This window comes from Delphinapterus leucas, chromosome 5 (genome assembly GCF_059928025.1).
Source record: "Delphinapterus leucas isolate spDelLeu-1000000601 "Yukka" chromosome 5, BTC_Dleu_Yukka2, whole genome shotgun sequence".
In the NCBI taxonomy this organism is placed as follows: domain Eukaryota; kingdom Metazoa; phylum Chordata; class Mammalia; order Artiodactyla; family Monodontidae; genus Delphinapterus; species Delphinapterus leucas.
This window is the reverse complement of record NC_143133.1, coordinates 132,998,232-133,020,185: the sequence shown is the minus strand read 5'-3', so window position 1 is coordinate 133,020,185 and position 21,954 is coordinate 132,998,232. Positions and strand designations below refer to the sequence as shown.

General features: G+C 33.3%; 1 protein-coding gene across 1 annotated transcript in view; it reads right to left on the bottom strand.

The window, feature by feature from the left end:
- LOC111179032 (follistatin-related protein 5) overlaps window positions 1–21,954 on the bottom strand; it is a 143,482-nt gene that overhangs the window by 30,599 nt on the left and 90,929 nt on the right. Inside the window, exon 6 of the mRNA XM_089911286.1 lies at window positions 16,715–16,833. Within this exon, the coding sequence (XP_089767412.1) occupies window positions 16,715–16,833 (119 nt within the window). The remainder of the gene's footprint in view (window positions 1–16,714; window positions 16,834–21,954) is intronic.

The window sequence follows — 21,954 nt, the reverse complement described above, 5'->3', positions numbered from 1 at the left end:
TTTGCACCAACTTGGTTATGTGAATCGCTTTGATATTTGGTTTCCACGTAAGTTAAGCAAAAAAAACCTTCTTGATTGTATTTCCTCATGTGATTCTCTGCTGAAACGTAATGAAAACGTTCCGTTTTTAAAACAATTTTGACTGGCAATGAAAAGTGGATACTGTACAATAATGTGGAATGGAAGAGATCTTGGGGCAAGTGAAATGAACCACCACCAACCACACCAAAGGCTGCTCTTCATCCAAAGAAGGTGATGTTGTGTATATGGTGGTATTGGAAGGAAGTCCTCTATTATGAGCTCCTTCCGAAAAACCAAACAATTAATTGCAACAAGTACTGCTCCCAGTTAGACCAATTGAAAGCAGCACTCGATGAAAAGCATCCAGAATTAGTCAGCAGAAAATGCATAATCTTCCATCAGGATAACACAAGACCTGATGTTTCTTTGATGACCAGGCAAAAACTGTTACAAGGTTGGCTGGGAAGTTCTGTTTCATCTGCCGTATTCACCAGGCATTGCACCTTTGGATTTCCATTTATTTCATTTTTACAAAATTCTCTTCATGGAAAAGATTTCAATTCCCTGGAAGACTGTAAAAGGCACCTACAACAGTTCTCTGCTCAAAAAGATAAAAAGTTCTGGGAAGATGGGATTATGAAGTTGCCTGAAAAATGACAGAAGGTAGTGGAACAAAAGGGTGAATACATTGTTCAATAAAGTTCTTGGTGCAAATGAAAAATGTGTCTTTTATTTTTACTTAAAAACCAAAGGCACTTTTCGGCCAACCCAATATCTTGAACATCTTTGACAAGAACCTATTTCAGGAGACTCAAACTCTACCTAACATAAGTACTTGAGAGGCACGAAAAGGTGGGAAAAAGTGGGACCTAAGGTTGACGAAAGGATCTGAATATAGGAAAATTGCTTACAAATTCTTTGCCGTTGTGTAAAATCTCCCAACAAAACCTGTCAAAATAACAGAAAGCGTGAGTAACCTGACGCTAAACTGTCAGTCAAAAAACAGCTGAACCAGGAGAAATTTCCACCCCTTTGTTTGCTACAAAACTAGTCAACAGTAAAATAAACTGCTCCGCTGGGAATTATTTCCTATTTGTACGCTGTCCCTATAAGATGGCCCTGACCAGACTCACAATCACGTTTACAAAGCCATTAAAAGTTTCCTGACAGTCACCCTGAATTTTCTTTGCTTTGCTTCACGCCATTATTGCTGATTATAGTCTATTCGGTCCCATTTTACAATAGCACTCCTCTGTTTTCAGATTACATAGATTAGTATTTATTTCTGTGGCTAGGAAGAGTGGGGGAATATTTTTCACATGCATTAGGCATTCAGTGATAAAAGGAAACTAAAATATACAAGAGATGCAAAAGAAGATTAAGATAATACGTACTGATGAGGAAAATTGTCAGAAATTATATCAAAGAGTATCACTCAATCATTTTTATAGAAATGTATACTGCCTTTGAGAGTTAAAGGATTAACAGGACTTTAGAGCTAATGAAGACGAGTCAATAATAAAAAGATAATTCTAGCTCATAATTAGAATTTATCTATTTCCCTTTGGGTTACTTCCATATTTCATTATGCAGTTCCTATTTATGTATTATCTTCTTCCAAAATTCTAAAGGGATATAAGATGTATCACTAGTGATGATGGAAATTTTGATTTAGCAATTAAAATAGTGTTGATGCTTCCTGATTTGCTAAACACAAGTTATAGCTCGAGTAGATGGATATATATACTCATCTTCTATAGGACTTGGTCATTTTCATATATTGTATTGATGACCTATTAAAAACACTTTTCCCTTAAATCTCCAACTTCCCATCTTTCTTTCCTCCCTTTCTTCATAGTCTACCTCTGTGTCTTTCATGGTGAGGATGAATGAATTTGTCACAAGCACATCTGTTTACCTTGCATCCAACTCAACAAGTTTCTGTCCTTATTCCGTCCTTGCATCCTTCTCTCTGATCATGGTTTGTCCACTATCTTTTGCCTGAAGACAGAATCTGCCTACATTTTAATTATAACTTTAGCTATGTCTCCAGGTGTGTTGGAACATGCACATGCCCCTGTAATTTAAGTAAACATTATTTGGATTCACCTGCTTTCCCTTTCAATAATCCATCTAATTTTCTTTAGACTTTGAACAAGCTGTCAAGAACCTTAATTCCATTTCTTGACCTTTCACTCTAAATTGCTCATACTTCAAACTTGCTTTCCAGATCCTGTCTCTTCCAAAAGAGAGTTCTTGAAGAGTCACAAAGAGCTTTAGAATTTGCGATCATTGCTCTTCGATTATTGCTGGGGAACATTTATTGAACACTTACTATGTGTAAGATATCATGCAAAGTTCTGTTTGGAAATAAAAACATGAATTTGTGTGAATGCCTGCTCTCAAGTTGCTTATAATTTCTGCCATATTTAGCTGTTTCAGACTCTTGATTCTTCCTGGAATGTTTTTTCATTCTTGTAAGGCAAGGAGCAGCAAACCATGACCCCAGGCCAAATTCAGCGCACTGCCTATTTTGGTAAATGGCCTAGGAACTAAGAACACTTTTTGATATTTTTTAACAGTTGAAAAAAAATCAAAAGAAGAGTACTATGTTGTGATGTGTAAACATTATCTGGTATTCAGATTTCCATAAATAAAGGTTTATTGGAACACATCTACACCCATTCATTTCAATATTGTCTATCTCAATATCAAAAAAGCAAACAACTCAATTAAAAAGTGGCCAAAGGACATGAATAGGCATTTTGAAAACACACAGATGGCCAACAGACACATGCAAAGATGCTCAACATCACTAATCATCAGGGAAGTGCAAATTAAAACTACAATGAGCCATCAAATTACACCTGCCAGAATGGCTATCTTCAAAAAGACAGCAAAAACTATTGGCTAGTATGTGGAAAAAAAGAGAGCCCTCATGTGCCGCTGGTGGGATTGTAAGTTGATGCAGCCACTATGGAAAACCTTATGAAGCTTCCTCAGAAAATTAAAAATAGAACTACCATACAATCTAGGAATTCCACTTCTGGGTATTTTTCTGAAGGAAACAAAAATTACGTTAATTTGAAAAGATATACACACCCCTAGGTTCACTGCAGCACTAAGTGCAGAAATAAGTATACAACAAATCAGGTGACCTAAGATGTACACACCCAATTTGGGTACCACATTATGGGTTCACCCAAGGATAGTATACAGATGCTCCTAGATACAGAGTGAACTATTGCGAATGAATGTTGCATTAAAGGTGGAGAGAGAGAGGGTTGGATGTTTGATAAATATGTAAACATATCATTAAATTTGAAAAGTCCTAGACGTATTGTCGACCTGGTTCTCTCACCGATTGGGATCAGGTCATTAACTATTGAAAATAAATTGCTTTCAGTAGTTCTCATTGTTTAACTTTACTGCTTCTCTACCTATCAGGTTCCTAAGACTGGCAGGAGAGTCCGCTTTCTTGGAAGTAATTGAGAATTGGGAGGAAAGAGAACTTTTGCAAAAAGGAAAAAATAATAAATAATCCTTACTCAAAATGTGTAACCGTATTCTTTGTTGTTCTCCAGCAAATGGCCTGTTCTCCAGCTAGAATGTTCTCATCAGAATCTTACTAAAAAAACAATGATTTTCCACAGCAACTAAAGAACGCATCACACATTTTATTAATCAAATTCTTTTTAATCTACATTTGGTAGCCGTATTTCCAACACCTATATGGCTCATCCTAATTACTGTGGGTCTTACTAATTTTCTTCTTGTCTGAATTTTTGTAGCATTTATATTTGGTGCCACATAATTTGGCCTTTAATCAGGTATTATCATCCCTGCCTAAAATGTTAGCCTTTGCTAGTCCTGTATTTCTACATTTTACAGACATACTGGGGAAGGTACAATATTTCCTCAGTAAATACAAGTTTAAATGTCACTTATCATAGAAAAAAAAAGGAGAGGGGATCAAAAAGGGTATATTTCTCAAACATGTTGTTAAACACTATTCCATGTCATCCAGAATCATTAAGAAACCGAATTCTGGAACATCTTCAACATATAGTCTGTGGATAGCTGCCTGTTGGCATATCGTTCCTTGCCAAGCTGAGAATAGTACAGAAATGGAAAATAACCATTTAGAATCTTTTCTAACAATTTGACATTGACATAATATCCATAAGCATGATCAGCGGACCCACCTCCTTTAATAGGGTTTAGACAAGCTTGGGTGTGTCAGGCGTGCCTGGAGGGTTCTTTTCCACAAATGTTTTAAGAAGCTCTGATTTTGAGCTTTCTTTTCTTTTCTAGCTCTCTCTTTCTCTTTTAAATAGCTTTAAAATACATATATATCCAAAACTGTTGCAGTCTGAGTCTACTGAGATAAATAGAAAAGTGAATGAAACACTTGACAAAATAGTGTTCACTTTAATAAATGCAATGTTCAGTTTATCATGAATCAAAGAAATGAAACAAGGGTTCTTTGTACTGAACTGGAATGTTTAGATTACGATTTCCAGGATTTTTTTTTTATAATCATGAAGATATATATATATATATATAAGGTTGAGCTATTTGTGAATACACTAGATATAATGTATTCTTTTAATCTTGCTTTGCAATATAAAAAAACCCTAGATCTTACAATAGCATGTTAAACAATTTAATATCCATGGTTAATCTCCCTTACTGGACCATTTTTTTTTAAAGGCAATGAGGTTAAATTACTTTCGTCAATTTTTAGTCGAGATCACTGCTATAACCCAAGTGATACAACTGCTTATTTCTACAGTTAGATATATTCAATTTATCTAATTCTAGTTCCCATTTCATTTATGAAAATGTCATAAACAATCTAGTTCGTATTAGTCAAAGCATAGGTAGCCATGGCAATTTAGGGGCTGATTTGCCTTAATTTGGCCTATATAAGAAAACTGTCAGATAGTATGATTTTGATTCTAGGATATCAATGGTACAAAGACCACAGTAAAGAAATTTTATTCCTTTCTTTTAACATAAGGAGAATGCATTTATGTCCTCCAGTGTTATAACAAAAATGGAGCAGATAACACTATACAATCATATACTGAGGACTGATTTCTCTTTAGCCGCAAATTATTAGAAAGATTAAAAACACAGGCTTTGAGGTCAACCAGAATTAGATGTAATCCAGTTTTACACTCATATTAGCCATGTAAATACTCCTTTTAAGCTTTGTTTATGTCACTGGTACAATATCACCAATCACATAGGATTATTATGTTTGTTAAATGAAATCATGTTTGAAAAGGTCAAATGATCAATAAATGTTACCTGTTATTTTTCTACAGAAAATTCACTATGGGATATATTTCATGAAAACTATAATAGTCTACACATTTTTCATCAAATATTTTTTTTTCAATTTCCCAAAATGTTTTAGAGGGAAGTTCACTGTGTATATTTAAGAATTTCAAAGAGTTACTTTAAATACAGAATGATGGTTGCATATGTGGTCAGGAGAACTTATTTTTCCCTTTATCACTTGGCAGTTCTATGATATTGAGCTAATTATTTGTCTTTTCTCATTTCCTTATCTAGAAATTGAGAGGATTAAATTAGAACTTGTCCATGGTTTCAATAAAAGAAAAAAAACAAAAAACAAAGCTATCTGAATTACTTCTACTCTGCTTAAACAGAAAATATATTACCAGTTTATAGAAATATTATATTAAGTCCACCCATGTTGTTGCAAATGGCATAATTTCATTCTTTTTTATGACTAATATTCCATCATAAAAAAATATATAAATATACCACATCTTCTTTATCCATTCATCTGTTGATGGGCAATTGGGTTGCTTCCATATCTTAACTATTGTAAATAATGCTACAATGAGCATAGAGGTTCATGTATCTTTTCAAATTAGTGTTTTCATGTTCTTTGGATAAATATCCAGAAGTGGAATTGCTGGATCATACGGTAGTTCCATTTTTAATTTTGTGAGAAGCTTCTATACCGATTTCCACAGTGGCTGCAGCAATTTACATTCCCACCAACAGTGTAGGAAGATTCCCTTTTCTCCATATTCCCACCAGCATTTGTTATTTGTAGATATTTTAATGATGGCCATCTTGAGAGGTGTGAGGTGAATAACCAATTTAAAAGTAAATAAATTTGCAGAGTGTTAAATTTCAAATGTCTGCAAAACATGAGAGAAGAAAGAACTCTAGATCTTTCGTCAGTGCAGGACTGAATGATTTGTGTGTCGATTCTCCTGGTTCTTGTAAATGAGCCAGAATCCTGGCTGGGGGTTGGTCCAGGTGTCAGTGGGCACTGAGAATCCAGAGGCAGGGACTTAATGACTTTTGGAAAAGGCATAAACTTGAATAATGGTGAGACAAGTTAAATATCAAGACCATAGGTTTCACATTAGGTCCAAGAACAAGTAAATAGAGTTTGGCAAAATGTCCTTTGAATTGAAAGCTAACATTAAGCACTAAAGAAATTAGACAAATATGGGGAATACCAGGAAATGTAAATTATATGGACCCACAAGGTTCAGGAAGGATCAACTCAATTAATGGCAGTTTAGATAGTTGGAATTAAAGAATTAGTTGTGTTTAATTTCATTTCCCAATGTGTTGAAGATTTGACTTGTACAGGAGCAATGGTGCTCTTTCCTAACTTTATTTAACAAAGCACAATTGGTAAGTTGGTTAGATAGGGTGAAAATTTATATTAAAAAATTATTTTCTTACCAGATAACACATGAAGTTAAATGACCACACAAGAAAAGAAGAAAAAAAAAAAAAAGAATGGACTTTAGTATGCAAACCTCTCCTTAAAATGTTGAAAAGCTCATCAAAATTATGACATCACTATGAACACTGATGGATATCATGGAAAGATAGAGGTTACTTCTTTCAGATATGTTCTGTACTCTAGTTTCCTTCAGTAACAATAGAGAATATTTGCTTAAATGGTCCTTTCCAGGTACTGATTAATAGTCAAAATTAAGAGGACTACTTTAAGAAGACTGTTTGGATTAATTTACCTTGACACTTCTTCATTTGGAGCATCAAGGTAAACTAGTCCAAATAGATTCATTTAAAATGAGTCATGTACCACAATATTCATTGCAGCTCTGCTTACAATAGCCAGGACATGGACACAACCTAAGTGTCCATCAACAGATGAATGGATAAAGAAGATGTGGCACATATATACAATGGAATATTATTCAGACATAAAAAGAAACGAAATTGAGTTATTTGTAGTGAGGTGGATGGACCTAGAGTCTGTCATACAGAGTGAAGTAAGTCAGAAACAGAAAAACAAATACAGTATGCTAATACATATATATGGAATCTAAAAAAGAAAATGGTCATGAAGAATCTAGGGGCAAGACGGGAATAAAGACGCAGACATAGAGAATGGACTTGAGGACATGGGGAAGGGGAAGGGTAAGCTGGGACGAAGTGAGAGAGGGGCATGGACTTATATACACTACCAAATGTACAACAGATAGCTAGTGGGAAGCAGCCACATAGCACAGGGAGATCAGCTTGGTGTTTTGTGGCCACCTAGAGGGGTGGGAGGGAGACGCAAGAGGGAGGAGATATGGGGATATATGTATATGTAGAGCTGATTCACTGTGTTATAAAGCAGAAACTAACACACCATTGTAAAGCAATTCTACTCCAATAAAGATGTTCAAAAAATAATAAAATAAAATAAAGTGAATACTGCAAAAAATAATAATAAATAAATTAAAAAAATGTATTTTAAAAGCAAGCAATTTTGTTTTGATAGATTTCACTTCTCTATGTTCTGATCATATTACTAAAGAAAATATAGATTTTGAAATAAATAATACCTATGAGACAGATTATCAGGCAGGCAAAGAAATTACTTCTACAAGATAGGATTGAAGTAAAAACTTGAAGTTTAGTTTGGGGGGACCATAAACCACATTAACAAACTGTCATTAAACCTTTAAAGGACTTTCATGTAGATTCTATTCCTTGATTCTTTGAAATTCTTATATGAAAATAGAGTAAATTAAATGATTTCTTATTGGTATATATCTGTAGGACACAAAGGAAACAAAGATAAACTTTTAAGGAAAAGGGTCAAACAATTTGAATGACATGGAATATCAGAAACTGTAAGTTCCCTTTTCTTTCTTTAAATGCATGAGTTTTGATAATGCACATTTTACAGATTTCTCTTTTGGGGGACATTAGTTGAGGACCAAGAGAGGTTTTATTAATTGCCTTTCTAAGAATGCATTATGTAACCTCTTGCTCTGAATGGCTTATTCCGTCTTGTAACTGTTTTAAAAATGTTGACGTACAAGAATGAATTGAGGGAATTTTATGATTGTTGCATTCTCTATATTTGTTCAATAGAGTGTAACATCACTTAGGAATTGAACTTTTTTCTATGCAACATAATCTCACAATGCAGATGGCAAAGTGTCATTTTGATGGAGTTCTTCATCTCCCCATATTGTCCGGCAGAGGGCGCCTTATGTGGAAGGCAGGCTTAGTCGTTTTTTCAAGATTATTATGGACCGAGAAACATTCTGAAATGTGGTAGATTTATCTTCAAAAATTATAAGGCTCCAGAGAGGATAATTATACGCATGTGTACTTTTAAACTGTATTGTAATTCACACATTAATTTGTTCCACATAGGAACGCCGACACTGAGAATCATTACACTTTTTCACGTCAACATTCTTTAAAAATTATTTTAGCTTGCTTTATGACATTAACTAGTTAATTATTATTATTGAAAATGACCTTATATTCTCTTTCTTAAAGGTATGAAGTGAGCGGATTCTGGCCAAATAATTTATACACATAGGTATTTTGCTGTGTTTGTATCAATTAATATAAAAACCATAAAATACACCCATTTTAAAATATCTTGTAAACCTTTAGAAATAAATGTTACATAAAAATAATTTGCTCCTGTGCCTATCTTCTTTATAGGTAAGAAGACAGACCAAATTTACATTTTCTTTGTCCTTTTTCTTTAAAACTATATCTTTATTTATTATATTGCCTGCAGAATTACATTTTCCCTTGTCTCTTTTCACTGACAAATCTGATAGGGGTTCTGCCACACTATCCAGCTCAGAAATATTCTTGAGTAATAAAGTGAAGACAATATTGAATAAGAATTCACCAAAACTGCCTCTGTGACTTAGTTCAATGTAAATCCTTTGTGTATGCAGATTATATAATCTGATATGCTATTTTTCGTTTGCATCTTTCAGCTTTCTAAATAATTTCAAAAGTAAACTATCAGACATAAGATGATATTTTGCAAAATTATATTCACAAATAACTATGCTGAAAGTTATATATTAAAGAGTGACTTTTTAAATGAAAATGATACTAGTACGTGGATTTTTAAATATGAGAAAAAAAGGAGTTTTAATGGGCAAAAATTAGCAGCTTAAATAGTAATGGGATGAACAATAATTTTGAGGTTTAAGTTTTGTTTTCCTTGGGATTTTTATTATATAGTTGTATTTTAAATATAGATTTAAGAAATTTAGAAAACATATAACATCATTATATGATAAAGTATATGGAGAAATGCAAAACTGTCATTGTAAACATTTAGCAATATTTTCAAAAAAAATTTAGTGATTCAAACATTTAATAAAATAAAGCCATTAATCTACTGTATTGTTTTCCTTCCTGCACAGCCTCTCACATTATTCAAACTGAGATTAATGACCTATCTAAATATGAAAAAGATATTAAAGAAATGACGAGTATGAAATTACAGTTTTCAGTATGAAATTACAATTTTGACAACTATTGTTGAAATATAAAATATAAGCAATGAGAAATCAAGCAAGAGATCAGTTAAATAGAAATTTTAAGAAAAGGAAAAGAAAAATAAGGACTAAGGTTTAAATAAATCATTAAAATCATCAATCTAACCCTCAATATGATAATTACAATTAATCTTGTTACAGTAACTTTTCAACATATTTAGAGAGAAGAAAATTTGGAAATTAACATCCTTCAGAGAGGAACGTCACTAGAAAATATCTAATATTGATAATTCAAGAAATACCATTCCTGAGCATATTACTTAAAGTGATTAAATGTAATTGGTTGCATGAAGTCAGACTGGGGATAGTAAGGTACAGAGTAAGAAACTACTACTTCTGTATTATTTTATTTTTACCATATGCCAATCTATTACCTTAGACCAGAAACTGTAGTTTAAGAGCCACAGAAGCTAGATTTATGTGAGTTTTGTAAGTCTCAAGTAAAATGGTGTTATGTTTAAAGATATTTGTATGAATAATTTTTATGTTAAATTCTTCAATTTTACCCTTAAGAAGTTTCTATTGAAATTCCAAATTACTATAAGTACATTTCTTTCTCAAGTACAGAAAATGTGCTCCTAGGTGTGTGTAGTGAATCCTTATATTTCACATAAAAAATGTGATGGCAAGAGACTGTTTGAGACACATACATAATTCTGGTCACATTTACCAAATAACTTGGCTGGCTCTTATTAATAATCTCTTAAAAACCTAATATGCTTTCTTAGATAAGATTACTTGATCCAATTAATATGCTATACAACTCCATTAAGATGCTGTTGCATGATTTACACGCTCCCCGCGGCTCTCCCCCTAACGTTAGCCTTGCCTACTTCAAGCGTAACAGAAGCGCAATGTGAGAATTTCAGAAGAGTGTGATTTTTAATGAAAGATTACAAGGCCCCTTTAAATCCAGGGCTTCAAAGACCAATTTCATAAATTTATTTCTTTTAAAATCAACAGCATAATCTTCTAAGGAATAGTTAGAGGTAGTTTGCATTACTCTCTTTAGGCAGCTCTTTGCAGGATATCATTGTAAGTGCAAAGGAAGCTCTTTGCAGGATATCATTGTAATGAAAGCTTAAATTTTTATCATTCTAGAACTCTTTGTAAGTTAAGCCATGTTTGAATAGAGACCCACTGAGAAAAGAATAAGTGGGGAAAAATTTCGATTACCTTTCTGAAATATACAGTGGTATTGAATTCAAAAGGTTGCTTGATGGCTTCATGGAGACATGAATTGCCTGCATCATATAAAGCGGCTGGTGTTTTAACAATTATTTTTCTGGACAGAGTTTGGAAAAGTAGTAACTGGATTAGACACCGAAGGAGATGCTGAAAAGGGGGTTTGGAAGTATTACCAAGGAAATTGATAAATGCCCTGAAGACTGCACTGCTTGAGAAGAGGGGAACGCCAGCAGACAGAGAAGTGTGGACACAGCAGAGAGAGCTGCTTCCCCATTTCTAATCTCAGTTTCAATTTCTTGATACCTGAGTATTCTGCACACTATGGACACAACCTGTTCCTATGTAAAACCTCCATTCTAATAGAGTAGCAATCATATTCATTTATAAAGTCTAGGTAATTTTCTAATGTGGAAATTCCAAGCCTAGAAAATAGACATTTTAGAGGTGATTCACATCAGACTTTCTGCAGAAACTATGATCCTCTGGAGTTAGTATCATTTAAGTTGCATTAAAACCAATAACAGAATCTTTGCATCCTAAAATATAAAACCCGTGCATGTGGGACTTCCCTGGTGCTCCCGTGGTTAAGACTCTGCTCTCACTGCCACGGGCCCAAGCTTGATCCCTGGCTGGGGCACTAAAATCCCACAAGCCACGCAACATTGCCCCCCAACCAAAATACACACACACACACACACACACACACACATCTATATACTTAAGACCCACGCATGATAAGATTTGTGTGATTTTTCTTTCAAGCTCTTCTAGTCCCCACGAAAGAATAAATAACATGATGGTATGTATGGAGAACAGCAGCTGGATCTTAATAAGCAAACAGAGAAGGAAGTGAAGTAAAAAAGCATTAAAGATTAAAAGAGTTGTGGATAAGGTTGACAAAATACTTGAAAACCAGAAGAGTGAAACAGCTGGTAATCTTGCAAAAGCCTAATAATTGAAACATTTTTCCAAACCCACTTCAGTTTGGGTTCTGAAGTTATAAGTCTGGGATAGAATCCTATTTGCTTGAAGTACACACTTACTGTAGTTGACAAGATGAAATCATGTATACAACTAGGATAAATACAGCAAGAATCCTGTCTAGTTAGGCTGCATCACAAAAAAAGGAAAAAAGATAGATGAAAGTATAAATAAAAGCATGTTCTATGAATCTTCAACCAACTCACTACCAAAAGCTGAAACCTAATGTAATCTGACATTGCACCAAAATTGAATTTTTATTTAGAGCAAGCAAACAGCAACTTCTGAGAGATTTGAGCAAAGATTCTGTATTCTAAATATTTCAGTTTTTATCTAAACTTTACTAGCCAATGAGTTGCATTGGGAATTGCAATTCTCTTAATATCAACAGTGACTTTGAAAAGTATTATTTTTATGTTTAATCCTTTTTTGTGGGGAAAAAATGATTCGAAAAGACTCATTTCCACTACTCACAATCAAGTGATTTATCTTCTAAAATCCAGAAGAACTAGCTTTCTTTTTTCTATAATAGAACTCCAAACTATCTTAGACTGGGCATTTGAACAGTATATTTTGACCGTGTGATTTTGAATTAATAGACCCATGAGGTTATGTTTACCCTGAAACAATTCAGTGATCAATTATTCTATGAAACATTTTTCACAAGAAGAACACTGTTTTGTGGGAATGTAAAGTAAGGAGAGGTGAGGAGGGAATTAGATGTATACATCTTTAAACTCAGGCAATGCATAAAAGAATGAATAGCCTAAGGCTCTAAGCAATGGAGTTTTCCTTAAATTCATTTCACAAATGTTACTCGACTACCTGCCATGTGTAAGTACATTGGGAATAAAAATGCTAATCAAAGTCTTGACTAATAGAGGTAGTAAGATGTGGTGGGTTGTTTCCTATGTCAGCTTGGCTATGACTAGGCTATGTCGCTCAGTTGTTGGTCAAGAACTAGTCTGACAGAGAATGGATAAACAAGAAGGTCCTACTGTAAAGCACAGGGAACTATATTCAGAGTCCTGTGATAAACCATAATGGAAAAGAATATGAAAAAGAATACATATATATATATATGTATAACTGAACCACTTTGCTGTACAGCAGAAATTAATACAACATTGTAAATCTACTATACTTGAATAAAATAATTAAAAAAAAGAACTAGTCTGGATGTCATTGTGAAAGTATTGTGGAGGTGATTATTAACATTTAAAATTAGTTGGCTTTATAGAGACACAGATGTAGAGAACAAACGTATGGATACTTAGCGGGGAAGGGGGGTAGTGGGATGAACTGGGAAATTATGACTGATATATATACACTATTATGTATAAAATAGATAACCAATGAGAACCTACTGTATAGCACAGGGAACTCTGCTTAGTGACTGTGGTGATCTAAATGGTAAGGAAATCTCAAAAAGAGGGGATATATGTATACGTACAACTGATTCACTTTGCTGTACAGCAGAAACTAACACAGCATCGTAAAGCAACTATACGCCAATAAAAATTAATTAAAAAGTAAATTAAATTGGTTAGCTTTAAGTAAGACAGGTCACCCCCCGTAATGTGAGTGGGACTCATGCAATCAGTTGCAGGCCTTCAGATTTAAGAGTGAGGTTTCCCACGGAAGAAGGAATCCCACCTTAAGGCTTCCACACAGAAATGTGTTTGAGTTTCCAGTCTGCCTATAGATGTCAGACTCAAGACCCCAGTGTTGACTTGTATCAGCACTCCGCTGGCCTAATCTGTGGATTTTGGATTCCAGACTGAACATCAACTCGTATCTGAATTTCCTACTGCCTGGCCTGCCCTACCGATTTCACACACGTGCGTGCCACTCCACCCACCAGTTCCAGAGCCAATTCCTTAAAATAAGGAGATGGAGGCAGACAGTGATGGAGGGATATAGACCCAGATCCAGATCTGGACATGGATATAGATACTAATCCTATTGGTTCTGTTTCTCTGGAGAAAAATGTTCTCTTGACATAATACTCAACAATTTTCTCATGAAATTATTTTATAATTAGAAATGAAATCTAGTAGAATATGGCACCAAATAGCTTACACACTCTGAAATACACATCTTTTGTGTTTAAACAGAAATAAAATAGCTTCATATAAGAAACACATTTAATCCAACATTTATTCTCAAAGCATACTGCCGTCAATTTTTCTTTTTCTACTGCTGTATACTTGTGTATCATGAAAGTGTCTGGGTATACATATTCCAATTATTTAAGCTTATCTCACATTAAGGAATAACAAAATAACAAAGCAATACAAAATAAAAGTTTATCTACTCTAGCCTTTATTTCATATATATGGGCTATAATAACTGCATGAGAAATATGTCTCTCTTTTTTGGTATAAACAAATGCCTGTATTCTGCATTTTACAATATAATCAGGATGTAGTTTTAGCCAATTATCCATTCTCTATATTATTCTTAGTGCTTTAACAAATATATTGGTCAGCTAATATGTATTTGTATTTTAATTTCAACATCCAACCAGTAGAAATGTCATAAATTTAAACACACACAATTTGATAGTTTCTCTCGTCTTAAAAATACAAATCTAACTTTTCTTATACTTTTTGCTTAGTCTTCCATTAGCATATAGAAAGTCTTGTAAATTTTTGTTTTATATAAGAATGCTAACTTTCTATCCTTATATTTCTATTTTGCAGTATGAATTTCTAGCATAATCCCATGTGTAAGATGGCTGTAAGATTTCCACGGGCGGTGATTTGAAAAATTTGATGCAGTCAATTAGTTCTTAATATCTAATAATCCCTGCCTTGTCATTGTTGTGGATAAGGGTTCTCAGGTTGAAGGAAATGAGTTAAGGCTGTCATCACTGATGTTTGGTTTCTATCTCCTCTTCAGTTTTAATATTTTATAGAAAAGTATACATAATTTATATATGTATGTATATAATTTCTCACTATATATATATGCATGTGTATATATGTGTGTATGTATATATATATATATATATATATATATATATATATAGAGAGAGAGAGAGAGAGAGAGAGAGAGAGAGATCGATCTATTTGTTTTAGGAGGCAGTCTAAGTAATCAAAGGTTTTAAAAAGAGACATTCAGGTAAGTAAACTTCACATCCCTATTTTCCAGACATGTCACAAAACTATCACATCAATTTTTCCTTGCTTTTTCAGCTTTAGATTCCAAATAGTTAGCTACAACACTGCCAATCCCGTAGGAATCAGAAACACTCTTTTGTTAAATGATTTTGCTTTGATTTAAATAACTATTTTGATGCCACATTTCCAATATCTGTGTGTTAGCCCAAATTTCTCATCCATAATGTTTTTATAAAAATAAACACATGCCATAAAATTGAATGACTTGTTTTATCAGAAGCAAATATTTATATTTTTATATGTGTTTCTTTACATACACACACACCTTATTCAAAATGGATTTAGTCAGTATTGATATCTGATTATAAAACAAAACTGCACGTACAATTTAAAGTGTTTTCATACTTGTTAAACTTATAGTTTAACAAAAATGGTAATGATTCTATTCAGTAATTTAGCCTTTAAGTGAAATATTTTTAAATTAAAAAGTTTCTTTTGTTTTAAACACTCATAAACATATTGAGTTAAATCATTTCCTTTATTTAAAATAGGATGTCATTAGATTGCTTTGTCCTACAGAGTGTCTGAGAGATGCTGGCCTATCTTATCTCATTCTCGTATGTTTTTCCTTCTTCTCATTCTAGGACATGGCTTTAATTTGTAAATTGTTGTCTCCATAATTCAATATGTGGCAACACTGGCTACTGGTAGGTTCAAAATAGGAGCTGAAAGTAAAGGATCTAAACCAGGGCATTAATATCTATTTTGCTCATATCTTGTTGCCATGCCAACCTTAAAATGAGTATCAAGACAGGGCTGCATTCTGAGGTCTACCAATATCTTACCTTATTTTGGGTGTCTGGTGCATGCCTGCACTTGTGTGGGAACACAAAGGTAACATGGGTATCTTTGGTATTACATATTTTGGTGTACACATATTTATGTGGAGATATACATAGCCATAGCAATATAAAATTATTATTTCTTATTATCCTGCACAGAAGGACAGTCCCTAATATGTATAGGCAAGATGCATTTTGTCATATATTCTTCTATTTTCTGAAAGCTGACCAAAATTTTACAGAAGATAAATATTTCTGTTAAAGGTAAGTACATGTAAATAAATAAAGGTACATGAAAAAAATAAGATGAAGAATAAATGGGCATCAACATTTATAAAGCATCTAATATACCTCAGCTTCCCATCAGATTATTTATAGGCTATTTTCTTTCATTACGTTAAAGTAACCATTGCCTGCCAAAATGGGAGACTTTCTAAATTAAGGAACAGGTGAAGTTTTTATGCTGTGTTCAGTTTTGATATTTCACCTCTAGTGCCTTTATTTTAATTACAAACAGGTCATTACGAATACACAATATATTATCTTCCTCTTTAAGTATAAAACCTGCATAGAGTAACAGACAATATCATAGTTTTAACACTGTCCTACCCACATGTCTCATATATGTGTAGATTTCATTGTATTTCCAAAATACAATTCTACTTAACGAAATTACTATATAAAACTGTAAAGGAATTTTTAAAATACTTGCCTGAAATCCAAGGAGCTTTTCACTAGGCTTAATGTGCCTCTGAAATTCACATTCTATGGGTTGTATCACTTTGATTCCATCTTCATAAAACACATAGAACATGTTCCCAATTCCCAGACCTTAGGAGTAAAAACACATTCAAAAGTTCAAAATAAAATTACCAGAAACATTTACGACCAAAACTCAGTGCCCCTCACATTGCTGGTGAGAGATCAGTTTGTGAAGTCCTATAATGCTACTAAAGCAGACCGTGTGAGACCTTTACCATACGCCCAAGCAGCTCTGCAATATTATGCACACAGCCTACTTCCATCTCTCTGATCTGCAAGTCAGTGATTTCTTTAACATAATTCAACAAATGTTTCACATATTTAAAAATAATTATAAATGGAGATAAACTCTTTGATACATAGATTATGTCTGCTACCATCCCTACTTAATTTAGGTGCTGATTAAGACAAAAGTGCTTTTTGAAGAATCATATTTATTCTATTTCTATTAGAGTTCCCTAAGGGAAATAAAATGGCATTCTTTGCAGGAATTTAGCTTATATAGAGACTTTTAGAAACAAAAAGACCAAGTTCCCCAGATTTTGGAGAATATGTATTTTCCTAAAATAATGTTTGTAAATATAATCCTACTAGAGGTCTTACATATCAGTTTTCATATTGACAAAGTTTGGGGTCTATTTCTCCAGTTTAAAATTTGAATTAATTTAAGGTCTTGCAAAAATCTCATTTAAATCATACTTTTAATTACTTTTCACAGGGCGGGTTTGGGTGTGTGACATCTCAGAAATTCATCTCACTTATATTATACACCCACACCTCATGGGTACGGGATGCTACAGGTTAGACATCTGGAATGCCGTGGAGTTAACGGTGGTCTGCACCTGGGGACTTGTCACGTATGATTGCACACCTGTTCTCTTTGTTTCCTCTGCTTCTGCTTTGTCCCAACATGTCCAGACTAAGAGCATGTAGTTCTCCCTTTCCTGATCCTCAACTGAGTACCTCATCCAGGTGCACTGCTTTGCACAGTCATATTTATTCAGTATAACTATACCGCACATAAATCAGTGAGAGCCAGTAGATAAACAATTATACTGAAATCTTGATAGTTTGAAGAGCAAATCGTTGTTCTTTAAAATGCTTAACTTTTAAAAACATCTACTTTTAATTTTTACTTCACTTGAGGACACCTGCAAGGCCCATGAAGTCAAGCCTGAGAATTACAATAATAGTTTATTGATTTGTAAAAAAACAAATTTGTTTATTCAACTTAAGCCACATTTATTTTTGTTAAATATGTTCCTAGTTAATTTTAAAAGTCACCATCTATTCTTATGAGTCAGAGGAAAATGTATTCGATCATAATTATCACTTTATTGGTGTTTATACAGAGTGAAATTATTTCTAATAATGCATATATATTTTAAATGATCCAGATTATTTTGATACATCTTATTATTAGTTTTTTGTTTTTTCCCCCTTGGACTTATTATTGTTTTATAAATATTTGACAGTCCTCATATTTTAATACATGCAATCTTTATCAGTTAATTGTGCATTTTAATTCCAGAGCGCACAATGTTACAATGAGATATTCCAGAACAGTAGCAGAAGTAGCAAGAACTAAATTCAAGTTATGTCTTCATAAAATAAAATTTAAGAGTTCTCAGCTACAATTTATAATTATAGCTTTGAATACAGAGGGATCAATTCCATACCAAAAGGATAAAACTTACAAAAACTGCTTATGCAAAAAATTGATTTGTATTAGCAAGCTTCTGTGTAAACATTGTCAGAAGGTTGATGTGTGCTATGTATCAGTGACTAGCAAATTAACAATACTGGTAGTTGAAACTTGGATCTGATTTTCAGTTGTGTCAGTTACATACAAAGCTCGTAACAACATTGTCAGAAGGTTGATGTGTGCTATGTATCAGTGACTAGCAAATTAACAATACTGGTAGTTGAAGCTTGGATCTGATTTTCAGTTGTGTCAGTTACATACAAAGCTCATAACATTTTTTAATGAACATCACTATATTCTCCTTCAGGTACTGCACAATTCTGCTCCACAGTCAGGAGTATGAATGTGTTTGAACTTGACAACTCTAAGTCCAGACAGTTTGCAAAGTTTCTTGAAGCATTCCCTGCCCTTATTCCTATGGATATTTTTATTGTGTTATTTTACTATATTCTGTGCACAGTACAGTCAGTGGGATTCCACAGATGAAATTTCTTGAGCTGTATTTTCCTCTAAAACTCGCTTAATCCATCCAAATCACTTTCAAAACTGAAAGTCCCATTTTCTTGCTTTTTAAAGTATGAGTTACATACACATCAGCATTTTTACAGAGTATAAGCTACTTTCCCAGTTACAAGTTATTGAAAAATACAGATAAAGTTATGCAAGGTTTAGTTTGCTTTTGCATTTTCTTGTTTTTGGTGGGAATATAACTCCCTAGTGTTTATGAAATAGCAATGCCAAAATATATGTTAAAATAATAAGATAAACTGAACACCTATGTATCAATCACTCCGCTATGAAATAAAACTTTATCTTCAGAGCCATCTGTGTATTCCTCTCTTCCCTACCTACACGAGGGATATTTTGCATTTATTTTCTTGCTAGACATATTTTGTTCATCAATTACTACTTAGGTTTTAGCAGCAGAATTTATAATCTGAATATATGATGCAGATATATATCCTTTTAAATTTGCTGCTATAATATTATAATTTATTTTGAATATACTAGGCACAGAATGATATGAATTACCTGATGCTTGAGATGTGGTAATTGAAAACACATGCTGATTTTCACTTTGGGGCATTTGTTAGCTTAATCTGTATAGGAAGCAATAGCATATCTGTGTATGTTCATTATAACTATTAAGTTTCCATGCCCTAACCTTTTTTTATTTTGGTGTGGGAGAATATAACAAAGAGAGATAAACTTAATTTTCTGAATTCAGACAGCTCAGAGGTAAATCACGACTATGGAAGTCACTGTTGTATCATGGGAAAGTTATTTCCCATGTAATATCTGTGCTGTACTTTCTCCATCTCAAATTGGGAGATAATAATTAGATTTATGCAGCTGTTGTTAAGAAGTAACTGACATGGACAAAGGAAAACATGTAGCAGAGTGACCTGAACTCTTACTATGAGTTCAAGAAATGGTAACTGTCCCTCTTTTTTATGACTGACATTATGTCTTCTTTGAAACATCAGTGGGAAAAAAATGGTGAAATGGCATCTAACCAAAATGTGATTACTGTCCTCTTGTTTTCCTCAAATCTACTCTGTGAGATATACTAGTACATTTCAGTTTTCTATGAGATTGAATTCTATGAATGTGTGAGCCTGCTAAAAGAGCAACCTGATTTTCTAGTAGAGCCGTTCTCAAAGTTGATCCTTTCAGAGGGTCTGCAAAGTCAAAACTATGTTCATATTAATGCTAAGATGTCATTTGCATTTTTCCCTCTCATTCTCACAAATTAGATGCTTCCAAATGTGGAGTGTAGTTCTCAACAGGCTACTTGACATATGATGTTATGAGTGATATCACAACAGTTCAATGCAGGAGCAAACATAGGAATCCAGCATCTTTTATTCAGCCAGATATTTTAAAAATTTGCAAAATGTACAACAGTGAGTCCCCTCATTTAATATAACTTTACAAATAATGTGGTATTTATGCCTATATGTAATGGGTTATTTAAAACAAATAAATACATATTTTAATTTTCTCTGTTTTAATTTCTTATATGGTAAATACAAGTGGATAGAAATAACCCACATAAACAAAAGCTCTTGGAGTTGTCAATAATTTTGAGTCCCCAAAAGTCTGACAACCATGTAGGTCTCAATTACCATTCTCTCCTCATTGATGCTTTCTATTGCAGTTTATTACAAAAGCTCCTGACTTCAGTGAAAGCTTTACCACTCTAGTCACGGTAAAGATTAGGACTATGTGCTGTTTTGTCTTTTTTCATCCCCTGTGAAGACAGACACAGGTACTTTGTCTTTTCCAGGTCGATTGTTAATCTAACAAAGTACAGTAGCACAAAAAAGTGACCCATAATTTGTTTTTTCTTTGTGAGCTCTTCTTCTCCTTTGTTTTTCTTTCTATACAGAGAGGACATGGCAAGAATTACTTGCAGTCTCATGAGAGAGAAGTATTTCCCAGAGGGTTTTTCAACCAATACTGCATCTTTAAATACATGAGATGGACTGAGAAAAAAATGTACGTAATTCACATTCCTGTCTCAATCCTTTGAGGATTTCTACTCAAGAACAATAGTGTATCATGATAATATAGTTACATTATGTATTATAAATTACATATATATTCCATCGTTTATATCAAGAATAACATTTGGTTAATGTGTGATTATTGGATGAATATTTAAGTCAATAACAAAAATATTTTGTCCTGATGTCTGCCTTCCTCTAACTTAAACCGCCATTACTTTAGCATTTAAATTATGATCAATGGCAAATTATAATCCTACAAAGCACTGATTTGGTAACCAATCAAAGATAATTCAATGTTTGGTGTTAAAGACCTTTATTAGTTGATATTATATCATTCTTTTCCCTTTCAAGTGATCGTAAACTTACTCATATTTTTAATATAGAATATTATTTTTTTTAGCTAAAGAAAAATATAGGCAAAAATAGATGGTCTATATTGCATCTCTCACCTTGAATAACTCAGCAGGGAGGGATTTTTGTTTCATGAATGTTCCCATTTTTGTACCTCTGTCTTTGGAGTTAAAATCCTTTTCACACACATAGCAATACCAAACCATCACACCTCCATGAGATTTCTATGTTACGTTCAGCTAAAATTAGACGGACTTCCTCTCTCATTCCTCTAGCAGATATGCTGTGAGTGATTGTGTTAAGCTCTTTATTAGCCACTATTAATCCAGGAAAGTGGGTACTGTATGAACATTATATATTGGTCAGAGTGATATTATCTAAAACCAGTCCTTTTAAGTCAGAATTCAATTTCCTGAACTTCCAAAGATATGCTGAAAAACTTGAATGCAAATTTACGTGATTCATTTCACATTTAATGATTAACATAGCAAAGGTTATAACATTACAGAGTATCTGTTTGCTATGTAGTTTATATTAGGTGAAATCATATGTATAATTATATATTTACACATGTATATGTGTGTATACATATATGCATACGTGTGTGTATACACATATATC